Source organism: Lytechinus variegatus, chromosome 15, assembly GCF_018143015.1.
Source record: "Lytechinus variegatus isolate NC3 chromosome 15, Lvar_3.0, whole genome shotgun sequence".
In the NCBI taxonomy this organism is placed as follows: domain Eukaryota; kingdom Metazoa; phylum Echinodermata; class Echinoidea; order Temnopleuroida; family Toxopneustidae; genus Lytechinus; species Lytechinus variegatus.
Window position 1 is genome coordinate 27444455 of NC_054754.1, and position 15526 is coordinate 27459980.

A 15526-nucleotide genomic window follows, 5' to 3' on the forward strand; every position below is an offset into this window, starting at 1 on the left:
ACTACATAGAGTGAATAGCCCAACAAGTAACTTTATTTATTATGAATCATATATAGGAAATCAAATGATTTAACTTTGGAGACTTGTTGTAACAAGTCTTACATTCCTCATTATTTTTCTTTTTTGTTAATCTTAGGTAGATAGTAACTTATCATATATTTTCTCAAAATACTTTGTTTTTATTTTTATAATCCATCTTTCAATTATAATTATACCATATTATATATTACACATTATACCATATCATAATTAGAATTGTGTATGCTATTATGCCTGGCAATGACCAAACAGAAATCTGTGGAAGATTCCCACATAGATGAACTTTAAGGCCCTATGAAAAATCGAGAGCCTGTGGTTTGATCCCCAGCACGGCACTTCTGTTTTTTTATAACACATTGAGCAAAGGAAAATGGTACAAATCATTACTGGTAGAAATGAATGTAGATTTTTTTTTGTATCTAATGTTTCTAATGAGTAGATAGAGTCATTGTATCCTATAGTATTGCAGGTTCTTTGGCCCTTTGCTTGACACACTGAGAAGGTATGAAATCCTGGTTATGGGATATGGGCAAAAAATCTATTAATGAACACGATCCACCATCGATAATGTCATTTCTGAAACCTTGTGGATTATTAAACATGTCTGTGAACATACTCATGCTGAGCTGTAACATGAAGAGCCACAGCTAGGTAAGAGACACAGACCAATATATTGTAAAGGGTATAATAGTTTTAAAATCAATTGTTTGTGGATGCCATAGTGTTTTTACGTGGCATACGCCCTAGATGATAAAGATGTCCACCTCATCTGACACAAATTATAGAGAATGGCTGAGTTAGTCTTTGTTCAAGACCTCTTGAGGACATGTACTACAAAATGTAAAATTAGTCTAAAATTACAGACTACACCACAGGGCCTCACCGTCACCAATATCCGTGCACATGTATCATGAATGTGTCATCCTAGAAACAGTCAAGTAGACCCCTACGCACCGCATCTCCCGACCAGGCAATCATCCTCCACCCACGAGACGACGCAGAGAAAGCATTCATCATGCTCACGGTCCATTCAGCCTGGTCGCGGTTAACCAACCCCCCAAAATACCACACCACAAAGAAAATGGAATGACATTGTAGATGGGCACCGGTCAGGCAATCGAGTTTCAAGATTGAGAAATAAACTTTCTACAAGCTGCTGGATTACTATAACTATGTACTGCAAAAATGAATGTCATTACATATTTCAAATATCATATACAATACTAAAGAGCTAGAGATTGATATTACTTTGAAGTTTACTTCAAATATGGGATCAGATGGAGATACTTCTGTATAGGGAGGCACTATCTTTCTTTGCAAATTCATGTGTACATATACTTCTCTCTTTATCAAACAAAAATATACATTCAATTTAATTTAAAGCTCCCTTATTGAATAATTGACATTGCTACTGCATTATTCTGATAATGTATAGCATCTCAATGAAAAAAGGCTTTTCACTGAAAATTTAAGATGTGATCTCTTGGAAAAAAATGATTAAGTAGCTCAAAATATGAATAAACAAAGTGTGATTAAAACAAACCCTTCTGGTAGATTTATGGAGATTTTTAGTTTGTATGTATGAAAATTTATATTTGAACCATGCTAAAAGTTTCTGAAAGTGTGAACTACTCCAGAGATGAGGGTTTATCAGGACAGAGACAAAACCACTATGATGCAAAGATGAGGATAAGATTTAGCCGATAGCTGAAAGGCAACGAAGAGGAGCTGCAAAGGTCACCAAATACGTTTCCAGGATAAACTAAGACAGCTGGATTCATGCCACAGCACAGGATGATTATAAAATCTCATTAAAAAAAGATGAAGATGCATTCTCCCCCAAACTGTCATACGTGTATTTCTGTAATTAGTAATGATGTCACATTTTTGCTCCACTTTAGTGTAAAGGCATAAACACTTTATTCTTAGAATTTTCTTAATAATATATTTATCAATGACATCATTTTGTAGATCAGTTTCAGTGTAGGCCTACATGCATTAATACAAGGCTTCCTATTGGGCGAAAAATATTATACATGTGGATGCAGACTCTAGAAAAAAATTATAAAAACAATAACATAAAAAAACTTAATTTTTAATAATAAAATAAAAGTATTCTTGTAAATAACTTGTTTTATCTGGAGAAGGTTGACTTAAATGAATATGAGAAGACATATGCAGTTACATGTACTTTCATGTGCAGTTGCATTTTCAATTGCATCCATGTTCAATTTATTTGACTTATAAATGCCCATGCTAGACTGTGCAAAATGTACCAAATATGTACCTGGAATGAATTTTGCTTGAATTGCAAATGGATATATGGATCAATTGAAACTGAGAGAAATTGGGGGTAGAAGACATGGTTTAAAATGCTCACATACTTTTGGTTGTTGTTGGCACAACAGCTATTTTGGAACCTTGAGCAGGGCATTTTCTATTCATACCATTGTATGCCGTTTTTAAATCCATAAAGTTGGTCTGGCATGTTATCAAAACAGTTAATAAAGGCAGGGTTGATAAACCTCAAACACATGTATCACATCTAGAGTAATATAATGCTATAATAAGATCAGGGGGGTCACAAAGCTTTAAGTGTGACTTAAGTCTCACTTAAATGCTGACGCGTACACAATATGCAACGCGCAATCTTTTTGATCAATACGCAGTAGTGCGCGTCCTCATGGCATGATCTGACCAATGCAGTAACACTTTTATACTGCACGCAACTAGACATTTAAGAGCGACTTTAAATCATACTTAAAGCTTTGTGAAACACCACCAAGGACAGTATATAGACAAGATATACACAGTGGGAAGGTGTTTAAGGAGTATGTGGCTACTTACTTTCTAGACGTTCTAGATATTTTAAAGCTTTTTCGATGGCAATTTCATTATCTTCATTTTCTCCAATGAAGGCTGAAAGAGGAAAAAAATGATAAATGGTTTAAAGTTGATTGACACTGCATGCAATACTTGTGAATAATTCAAATAGCGCATAATTATACAAACTATACTTTTGACATCAAGAATACAGATACATATTCAATATTTAAAACAAAACTGTATTTGATGGTTTCCATTTATCTAGGTGAATAGAAAGTTTGCCTGGTATTATAAAATGCAACATGCAATAAATGTCTACTTTGGTAAGAACAGAAATATACCTTATAGAAAATATGTATCAAAACCACAACATATTGTATACAAATGAGGTAGTTTGCACACTACATGTATTGGGTTGACAAAAGTAGCTTCGATTGAAATCCAAAACAAACATTTCGAGAAGAACCCAATGAACCCTCCATCTTTTTACCGTTTGTTTCTTTGTAATAGTAAATATGTATCTCTGTCATTGTTTTTAATTGACAGAAGATAAATACAAGACAACTGAGAATGTTAATATGTTTACTGTACATGTAAATATCCAATAAAGCATTGAAAACTAAATATTACACCACAATGAAATCGGGTTTACAATCTGTGAAATATGTTACTTACTTTCAAGGTTGTTGAGATATTCCAAAGCTTCATTTTCACCAATGGCTGTAAATAAAAAGATATTATAAATATAATCAATATTATTCATTTTGACACTTAAGAAATCAAGAACAATAAAAAAAAATATTTCAAGACCCTTGCACATGAATTATGGTTTTAAATGTGTTAATTTTCTTCTAAGCTTTTGACAAATCAGATGACAACATTTTTGGCAAATGTTATGCAGATGACACACACATTTATTTTACGGACATTCATAGAATATGCACACACATTATTTGGTACGCATGTGTACAGTGTATACAGGGGCAGATTGAGAATTTTCCAAAAGGGGGGACACATTTTCCCGATGAAAATTTGACAAGCAAAAAAAAAAAAAAAACGTTTTCACATAAAATTTAAGGTTGTTTCGTCTGCAAAAAATTTGAGAAGCAAAAAAAAAGTTTTACACCTAAAATCTAAGATCATTTCATTCACACAAAAATTGACAAGCCCCCCTCCCCCCCCCAAAAAAAAAAGGTCCTTGCTTTGAAATGGGGGCACTTTAGGGTAAAAATGGCACAATTTACGAACAATTTTGATAATGACTCTCAAAGGGGGGGCACAAGCCGAATGTGCCCCAGCCCTTAGATCCGCCAGTGATTGTATATGTTTTTTTAATGATTTGACTCAGTCTTCTCAGAGTAATTGTATGTAAAAATCATAGGAAAGGATAATAATAATAATGGGAGCTGTGGTAAACACTAAATATCTATTGTTGCAGAGATTCAACACAATTAATATCCACTGTGTAATGAAATAGAAATCATGTATCAATAAACCAGAGTAGACCAAAATCGACACTGTGCATGTACTTCTGTACCTTGCTCAAAATCCATACATACACTGTAAATATTAATAAGCCCTTTTTTGTACATGAAGGAATTTGGGAACTATTAACTCATTACACCCCACGGGTTCTTTTCATAACAAATGCGTTATATTCTGTCTCAAATTTCAGGAACCTGTATATTTGCTGTAAACATAATGATAATGAAATTTTAGACTCATAAATGCATAGATAATTTCTGATAATACTTATGTGATGATACCAAAAAAAAAACTGAACACTGTCTTGCCTGCATGGTTTATTAATATACTGCACATGAGCAAGATGCAATGAGGCAAACTCGAATTGCACCATATGGACAATTTCGGAATCCAAAGTACTCTGCATCTATACAGTCAATCTTACGCTCTAAAATGGCACAGGTAGCGTGAACATGAGATAGAGAGAGAGAAAGAGAGAGAGGGACCTTCACACGACACTAAAGCACGCCTCTACCATTTCACATTCCTGTATACACAACGCTCTCTTTCATTTGCATGCAATTCATCAACCCTCACATTCATTGGAGGTTTTATAAATATGCGCTATTTTTACTTAAAACACAGCTATTATTAGGAACAAGCGGTACTAATGGTGCAAGAGAGTGATACCATACAATATAGTTGAGAAGTGAGAGAGTATTCATTTACAGAGAGAGATGGACTAACCAAAAAAGGAATCCTTGTAAAAAATATATTAATAATATTCACTGCCAGAATAAATGCTCAGTAATATCTGCATTAAAATCTCTATTCATATTTTCTTATATAGTATCATAATTTAGATCAAAAATGATGTAGGAGTGACCTATTACTGACCTACATGTATACAATATACCAACAAAGAAAAAAAAACATATTTTTTTACATGTTGTCACAGCTAATGAGGCTCCAATATTGTTTATTGATAGTAAACCAAAATAAATTGTCCTTGATATTATGAAAATATGCACTCAGGAATGTGCAGATACACCATAGTTAATCATTCTCAACAATGCCAACAGATTTTTAATGTATTTCAGAGGTAATACCATTGATTGCAATTTATCTGGGGGTTTATCTAACAAAGATGTAGGAAGGAAGAAATATGCTGTCACAGACACTTGCAGCAATTGTCGTAGAGAAAGAACAGTACTTTTCAAGAGGCAATATTAATTAGTAAATGTTGGATAGAGTCTTCCAGGGCAAACATTCGAGAAAAATTTGTGTACGGTCCTACGTACATTTCGCTGAATGATGTACCAATCTAAATGCAAAGCAGAGGAATGCGTAACGCGAGGAGCAGCAAACCTCTTTATTCTGTATAAGCAAACACATTTAGGTCAAGAAGTGTCCATTTTCAGCAGAATTTACCAATTCTGGGAGACATTTAGGACGTACTTCAACTGCAGAAAGCACCACCAAGATTCTGTGTTACTAAGCAATTGGGATTCAAAGGACTGCTTTACATGAGTTTAATTTGTTTTTTTTAAGTACAGAAGATGTATTAATCCACAACTTAAATCCACAAAGTGGCAGTGTGCGATAATCTTGAACAAGTCTTTATGAATAATTGATGTCAGTGTTCAAAACATTGACAAGAAACCAATCAGAATTACCTGTTCTTTAATCAATTCCAAACCTTTACCAGACAAGCAGGTAAACGGTTGTTTATAAATACCTTTCTATAATTATTAATATTAATGACCCATTTTACCTTTATATTAGGTTTTGCTATATTGTTCTTTGAATAATAGTATTGTACAATTTATGTTTTTTTAAATCACTGAATCAATAAATGAAATAAAATGGGGAAAAATGTAGGTCTACATGTACATGTGTATTGGATGGAGAGTGGGACCAATGTTGACAAATATTCAGTACAAATATTGGTAAACAAAATCAACCTCAATTTTGTTTATTTATGCTGCATACATTTGTATCTCATCTCACTGAAAGGCAATTAAGAAACCAGTAGCCTATATTCATGTACTACAAGTAGCAGTACAAAGATCCTAGCTGTTAATTAAATCTGCAATTCATTATGAGCTCTCAAGTACATGTTTGTATCCTTCTGTTTCAACAACAAGAATATTCTTCTCCAGAAAGCCTTTAGATTTATACAAATACAGATCATATGATGGGAGTGTAAATACACATGGTAGTATGGGAGAATAGGTTTTGGAAAGCTGGTATTATCCAATGCTATATCTTTCTTAAAGGAGAAAAAAATGTATAATCAAAAAACAAAAGTTGACCTATGAGATCATCTACCGGTACTCCTAAGTTTATTTCCTTGATTAAATTGACATAAGTCTGCAAATTTCCAAGGCCTAATACCTATTCAAATGAATAGTAAATACAAACTTTGTTTTCTTATTTTAGATAATGTCTTTGTGCTTGTAAATTATGATTTACACAATTTCAAGCAAAGATGCATTACTTTAAATTAAATTTCTTCTTCCATCTGAACTTTGGGGGGCACTTGTAAATTCATCTTCTACTCCATTCTTTTTTAAACTGATGTCACAATGCCACTCATAACTGCAGAATCATTCACTCACGCTTTTAGACAATTCTATACAGTGTCTCATGGTTGTTGAATCGACTGTAAATAATGTAATTTACATATTTAGCGACTGAAAAGGAATGTTTAATTCTACTGTAACCATGACAATTTTTTTTAAATAAGAATTTTAATTTAATTCAACAAGAAGGAATCTGTAGTGGTTTGGGGGCACAAACAAATTTTGAAGAGACAGACTGCAGAGAGAGAGAGAGAGGGCTATTGCGTCAGCGCATTGACCCTGAAGTAAACAAGATGTTGTGCCGTAACGGTCGATCGCGCATTCCGTATTCAGAGTCCTATGTCCTCATTACGCCATATGGACAGCTCCAAAATAGAGAGTTGAATTATACACTGACCTAGATAGGAGATGATACTGATAGCCTTCACTACATGAGCCTGAGGTGGCTTTATTTTCCCTCAAGTTAAAGACTGACGATTTCAACAATTTTTTTTTTCCAGAAACTAGAGAGTAATTAATGACACTTGACTATGAGTTTACATTCTCAAAATACGGGGCGTCGTGGTGTAGTGGTTATGACTCTCATCTTTCAATCCGAAGGACGTGGGTTCGATTCCAATCCATGCTTTCCTTCAGCAAAATTCATCCACATTGTGCTGCCCTCAACCCAAGTGAGGTGGATGGGTACCCGGTAGGAAGAAATTCCTTGAATGCTTGAGCATCTATAGGTAGCTGAGCTAAAGCCGGGGTAATAATAATAGCTGGGGGAACAGTTTTCGGAACTGCAGTGGCTATAAATATGCCATTATAAATTATCATTTGTGCTCCATTCTAAGGTAAAATGGTTACATCTTGGCCAGACTACAGGAGCAGAAGTGGTCTGTACCTTACATTACAACGAAAAATTCAGATCCATACTTATATATTTTTTTCCAAGATATATTGCTGATATCATCGGTTGATGTACATACATGTACACACAGATGCGTATCATTTTAATTTTGGGAAAAATCTACACAAAAACGTAACTGTGAGATAATGAGCGTGCAAAATAAAACAATAAAATTGGGGAGATACAATTGTGCTTGATACTCAAAGCTAAAATGACATGTTTGAAACCTACTGTAATGTTTTCTAATTTACATGTGACACTTGGATAGTGGATGGCAAATGTACTGATGACTTGCCACAAGATGCTAGTGCTGTGATTATTCTTCTTAAAAAGTGGTTGTTCATCATGCAGACTGCTATGGCATCATCGCTTTGCTAACTTTTCAGAAAAGACAAGACACTCCATGGATTTCATCTTATAAGAACAGAGGGTGCACTACTTGATTTTAAATCAATGAAAGTGCACATTTTGGACTTATAATTGAATTCCTTTTTTAACAAAGCACTGACCATGACTCTGAAAGTAAGATTCTCTCTTGGAGATACAGTACATGCATCTCTCAAGAGTCAGTGGGTCGTTAAATGACAACAAATCAATACCTTTCTAGCTCTAAATGACCAGACCAGGTCAGATTGTACAAGTGGGATTAATCCTTATGATTGAAGCAATGATCAAAAGTCTGAAAGGTCAAATCATCCCTTGAATATAGAAAGGTCATCTGGTCAGAACCAGAGAGTCATAAAAGGTTTGTTACGAAACAATGAATTTACTCTTATGGTTCTGTATATGTGGTAATGAGAATTAATTACTGAAGCATTGATCACGTCGACAAGAACTAAATTCTTCCTTACATAGAGCTAGATATTATTCCCTCAGTGCCAGAAAGGCAGAACTGCTGTGTTATGAGTTTACAACCTTCTACATGTACATGTACAGTAGCTCTGAAGTGATCAAATCATATTACAAAGAGATAGTGTGGGGCCTAATTAATGTATTACTGACTGAAGCATGCATTAATATGATGCTAAAAAACAGTCTACCTTGGATGTATGTAGATGTCAACTAATCAGAGCTAGAGTGGTGTTAATCCTACATTATATGAAATACTAATGAATATACCAGTACATCCTTCCAGCTCTGACAAAGCCAAGTCCAAGTGTAGAGGTGGGCGAACACCTGAGCAGTTTTACACACCCCTGGCACTTGGATAAAGAGGTCACCTGATAAACGCTATAAAGTCGTTAATGCTATGTTACAAAACAATAGTGATATACATCCTTCTGGCTCTCGCAAGGCCAAGACAAAGTGTAGAGGTGGGCTAAAGCCTGAGCAGCTTTGCACACCGAGGGTTGAGAAATCAAATAACTATCCACCAGAGACACTTCCTAATCTAATAGAGCCATCGGCTTGTCAAAATGAACCAGGCAAAAAGCAGAAGTCGCTGTGGACAGCGTATATGCAGCTATGGGAGGCGCTTTAATCAGACTCCTGGTAATGTTTAGTTTCAATCGACTATGGAAATTAAGATTGGGCATGGTATACGGGCATCTCATGAAAGTATCTGAATGATAGATTAAACTGAAGTATGCCACACTGTGGTCAATACCACTTGGTAGTTGGTACATATGTAGAAACCCACTGTGTAAAATGTCTGATTTTAGTCTTATGCCACAAGGACTAAGATAATATGATCCTCTCTGGTTTGGTTTATTTTCAAATGGTCTAATGCCAATTCGTCCGATTACCAACTCTTCCACTATCATGTGGTCTACTGTCGGTTCATCCACTATCCACATGGTCTAATTGCCATTTCATCCACTATCCACATGGTCTAATTGCCATTTCATCCACTCACCATTTTGTCTGAAAACCAGTTGGCCCAATAGCCATTTAGTCCATAGACCATTTGGTCTCATTGGACTAAGTGTTAATTAAGTGAAATGAAATGAAAATAGAATGGACATTAGACCAACTGGTTATGAGACGAAATGGTCATAGACGAACTGGTGATTAGACGAAGTGATGATTGGACCAAATTGTTGTTAGATGAAATGTTGATGAACGGAATTGCATGAGACTAAAAAAAGGTAGATCATGTTATGAGTGGACAAGTTGGCAGGAGACGAATCGGTAATTTACCTCTGATTTGGCCAACAACCTCTGTGCCAGGCCAACAACCTCTGTGCCTAACCACGCATTCTGGCTACTTTCCAGTTTCGACTTGGTCTATCCTGGACTACCAACTTGTTCCCAAACCAGTTTATGGAATAACATGAGATGAGATTAACTGGCAGTATCTATAAATGTTTATTAATACAATTTTAAAATAAAATGGGGAAAGTTACAAAGACTGCCAGACAAAGTAGCAGTTACACTATAAGAGATGAGATTAACTGGTAGATCTACAAATGTTTATGAATGCAATTTTAAAATGAAATGGGGAAAGTTACAAAGTGGCAATTACACTAAGTGTATTTCATCACTTGAAAAAGAAGACAATTGATGACTAAAATGAATATTAATAGTAGTTCGACAAATTAGTGCTGGTAGTGATTTCATGATAATAAATCAAAATACCATTTTAGCAGGCTAGCCCGGTTTAGGTTACCAGGGTAACTTAAAGAGAAATTCCAGTAGTTACAGTAAACACTGATTTCATGAGAAAGTCTGTAAAACAAGGCTTAATTGTCAGTATATCATCAAGGATCTAGATCTGGTACAGTTACATTAACTGAACTTTGTGAAATCTTGAAATCTACGCTGAAAAATGTTCACACCGAAGATCCCCAACACAGATGAGCGCACGTGGGACAATGTATAATTATTGCTTAGAGCGTGGGGCCCGACGCTCTACCCGAATCCTGTGCTCATTTGCTGATTTCTCAGCAATTACACAATTTCTTCCAGAATCCTTTGGCACATGCCTTTTATTTATACAAACAGACACTTTGGTGGTCATTTCATTCTGTACGAACTCATTTTGATATCGTTACCAAAACTAGCATTTACCTTTAAGTTACAAATCTGCTCTACCACTACCAGCAAGCCCTGCATACCCTTCTCCGATCTAAATGCCGTGCCCCAAAGATTGAAGGCAGAGGTCCCCTTTGTTAGAAGTCTTTGGTATGACTGGGCCGAGGATTGAACCCCCCCCCCCCCCCCCCGTTCATGAGACAGACGCTCTATCACTGTTATTTTCTATTCCTTTCTAAGAGGGGTGCTGCACTGCCTTGAATAATCTCCGCCTTCAAGATGGTGATGAAGTTTTATCCCTAAGTGAAGCATTAGATTTAAATAATAATGAGTGCTGGATGCTGATGTACACGAGATACTTTTGATTGCTTCGGTTTGCATTATGGTGTGAGATTTCTACCTGAAATTTCAGCTACATGTACACATACATGTATATATTCACCGACATCGACACAGATGCATTAATCTGTCGGTCTTTTTGTCATATAAATGCAACCTTTCTACAAAGAATGCAATGGAAAAAGGCAAAATAAAGGTAAATTAATAATGCTTTCTACAAAACTCACTGGAAATAGAATACCCAAAAGTGTTTTTACGCTTTAAGGTAATTACCTGTCTAGTATTATAGAAGGTTACAACGTACATGTGCATAGCTGACTGGTGAGTCGTTAGTAAATTGCTCTCACATAATTAGCCCTCTTGGTCAATTAGTATAAGGAACCCCAAGGTCTTGTGCGCTGGCTGTACGTGAAGGTCTACTTAGCATTTGACATTTGGAAAGAAAACAAGGTTTTAATGCTTTTCTACAATGGCCTTAAAAACAATTTCATGCACATTGGCCTCTGAGATTGTTTGCCTAATACTAGAATAATACAAGACCTCCGCAGGTACATGTAGATTTCTGATTTTCTGCTTAATGATGTGTTGACATTCTCAATTATATCATTTACATGTATTTCATTGTACAAGGTCTGATAGAGAGTTTTCACACAATTAATTAAATGCAGAAATTATGCAATATTAAAACAGCTTCTTTTGTAGTCTACTTTGGCTTATATACAGGTAACTAAGCCCTATCTAGTGTTTTATACATCCATGCCATACAAGAAGTAGGAACAAATGGAAAACACATTTATTTTTTTAACAATAATAAACTGGACAAAATTTCCAAATTATCAAGTTCTTTATTCATAATCCGACTTATATGCACATACAGCTCACTGCAATTTGTATACAAGTACTGTATACATACAACAGATGAAAAGTTGGTTTGGTATCACAAATTCGAAAATGCATATTATCTACATGTATATTGATCAGCTCTCAATCTTTACTTCTTGGAGCAAATTTCGAGAATAAGTAGAAGGGAAATCAATGCTGAAAGGAGAAAAAAAATTTAAAAAATCAAGAGCTTTGACTTGCTATCAGATGATATGCACAGGTACAGTAGATGAAATTTGACTATTGAAATAATAAAGTGTACATAAGAAAATTTCCATCCATATTCCAAAGAATAGGGTCTAGTAAACTTCAAATTTTCTTTAGCTCTGGGAGAACAAGTGTACAGCTTGTATCAGCTTGTATGCTTACATGTATAACATAATTTCTACGCACTACAAAAACATGGGCAAGAGTTTGCCTTAAAGAAAACTCTTAAGTCAATATCTGGGACTGCAATGTCACATGTCATTCCAATCTTATTCCCTTTCCTTGTAATGTCATTTCTGTATTGAAAGTAAAACATCCTAGAGCTTTATTGATTCAGGATGTCCCCTTACATGTCAGTGATATCTCCGCTAGCTACCCATGATCCTCTTCCTCCCAGTTGATGATTTTATTTCATCTTCTGCCGCAGGTTGTCGGAGTTTGGTCTCTATCTTGGGTACAATGGGTGAATCAATAACTGACAACTTGACTTTCTCTTGTGCAAACATTTACCGTATACTAGCAACATGATTTCTACTTGTTTTTATTTGGGGGTGGTTTTAAGAGTTGACAATCTACAATGACGGTTATGAAAACAGATCCAACCTGTGCAAATGTTTTTGAAATACATTATGTCAGCAAAGAAATTTTTATTATATTTTGAAGAATTTCAATGTGTACTGGTATGTCATTTTTACATCTTCGCTAAAACATGAAAAATGTGTACATGATTGTTAAAGTGAATAATTATACCAAGGAATTCAATTGATGGTAAAGTCGTGAATACAAAGGGAGTCATTTCATTAATTGTTAAAGCTGTTCGTAATTCAGGCACAACTTTACACATGCCTGGTGCCCCCGTCTTGTGCTCCAATAGATACCCCAAATTTTATGTCAACATAATTGGTGCGCATTTCCGAAAACCTAATAAGATATATTTTTTTTTATATTGCATCTCCATTCTGGTGTTTCTTACAAGAATGAGTATTTCTATCTCAACAGATTGGATTAAAACTTTGAATAGCTGATAGGCATATGGATTGAGGTTTAACAACACTTTCAACACAATGTGTCATATTAGTATCAAATTTGTAAAGTTATGTTAAATGGTAGGATTCTGTTTCCTTAATGTTATTTAAATGATTTATGGATTGAATGGCAAATAAAATGGAGTAAATACAAAATTAACTATTTCACTAGGAAAAAATTCTCTACTCGTTTTGAGCAGAGAAGTATGTTCTGTAGAGAAGTATAACTGTCTGTTCTGGAGATCTTAATTTGACATTAATAGTCCTCCATCCCAATCTGGTGGGTGTTTCATAAAGCTGTTTGTAAGTTAAGAGCGACTTTAAGAACGACTGGTGATCCTTTCTTGTGGTAAATGATATTCACCATTAAATGTCAATTGATGATTATCTAGCGCATAGGAAATGTTCACCAGTTGTTCTGAAAGTCGCTCTTAACTTACAAACAGCTTTATGAAACAGCCCCAATGTTATATAGAGCCAACATAGACAGCGTAAAAACCAACATACCTCTACAGAGAATGAGGCTTTTGGTCTCGTTGACACTTTAAAGCAAAATGAAAAGGAATGCGATGTGGCACCCAAGGAAGGGTCACCAGATATCATGCATAACCTACAGCTTCATGAAACACAACAACCAGGGCCCCATCTTACAAAGAGTTGCAATAGATCCAGTCGATCGCAACTATGGACGGCCAGCAATGTCTACATCTATTATGCATGTTTGTTCAAAATATTTTCAAGCTACAGGGTGTATGATGTATATTAATGCATTCATCGTTGTCTTGAAAATTCACTGTGCTTCCGTTTGTTTACAAAGGACATCGTGCATATTTCCTGTACAAAACATTATGACACTGATGGCTTTCCATAGAGTTACGACTGATTGGATCAATCGTAACTCTTTGTGAGACGGGGCCCTGTTCACTCCCTGCTCTGATTTTAAATGCATGTCATTACACATTTACAGGGTGACCTTCTTTCCATGAATTCCCGACAAAACCCATAGATGCATTATTGATACCTTAATCACATTCACATACTACATGGAAGAATCCTTGTAGCTATTGTAGCTACTGTACATCTCTCTATCCTATATTGACAAAACAGTGAAAAGGGAGCTTAGATGGCCATTGCCAGCTATCATTGTCATTCAAATGGATAGAAATATATTTCATCCCCTTTACCCTAGCCTGCCAATCACCACATAATGCAGTAGGATCGTGGCGTTGGGTTTCATATATTATTCTCCGCTGAGCGTTATTAGATCGGCTGACCTCACCCGCCGCATCGTTATTAGCCATGCAAACAGGAAATGCTACCATTTGCGAAAGAGGAGAGGAAAATTGGAATGACCCCATTGATGAAGAGGAAGTCACGTTCAGCGAACGGCGTTAGTGATTTATGGAATATTTTTAATAATGTACAGTGTATGATGAATGTGCATTTTTCTATCATAGTGATGCCTTTTCCCTGTAAATCTGACCTTAAAATACCTTCTTAAAATTAGTCCTGCAAACATAAAATTTACAGAAAAATGATATATATATATATATTTCATTATTTTGTGAAGATAATACAAATATATGCATACATCCTACGTATAATGTAAGGGAAAAGTCTATTAATGGGTTTATTCCGTTATAATACACATTTAGACGTTAAGTCAAAGGTAGAGGGCGTTAAGGCGCATTTCGAACATTGAAAAAAGACAAAGAAATTCGCCATAAAAGATAATGTCAGCTCCATCTTAATATTTCATAGAGCGAAGAACACACACTTTTAATAGTGTGTGTTCCTATCGCTGATGATTCATCTTAGAGCTACATATATGTACTGTCCAGTATGGATCGATATTGAAAAAAGATGGTTGCAAAATCAGACTGGTACAGTGGGTCTATCTTATTGTGAATGTACAGTATTGCTCAGGAGGTTGGCTCCTGTACTGGCTAATGTCAACAGTAATTGTTTCCTGAGAAAGATGATAGTAGTACAAAAATTGAAATTCAAGTTCTTTTGTTTTACCACTTCAGGGCATGTTGTTCAATGTGTTCAATCTGAAATACATGCAAATCACAAAATTTATGAACAGGATATAAGTAACCCAACCCATGACTATGCTAAACAAGTGGAATGCCTCTGGCCGTCTCACCTGCATCACGCGGTTCAATATAGCAGCAGTGCTCACTTTGAATACTACTCTAACTCACACAAGATGTTCAGTGATACATGGTTACTCTTATTTCCCTTTTTTATGAACTAGACCAATAAACTTACAGAGATATGATGGTTATTCA

General features: G+C 35.3%; 1 protein-coding gene across 1 annotated transcript in view; it reads right to left on the minus strand.

The window, feature by feature from the left end:
• Positions 1-227: 227 nt before the first annotated feature.
• LOC121429141 overlaps positions 228-15526 on the minus strand; it is a 29715-nt gene continuing 14416 nt past the window's right edge. The window contains exons 3-5 of the mRNA XM_041626063.1: positions 3541-3585; positions 2887-2958; positions 228-1746 (exon numbers count right to left, since the gene is read on the minus strand). Coding sequence (XP_041481997.1) covers positions 1736-1746; positions 2887-2958; positions 3541-3585 — 128 coding nt within the window. The 3' untranslated portion in view covers positions 228-1735. The remainder of the gene's footprint in view (positions 1747-2886; positions 2959-3540; positions 3586-15526) is intronic.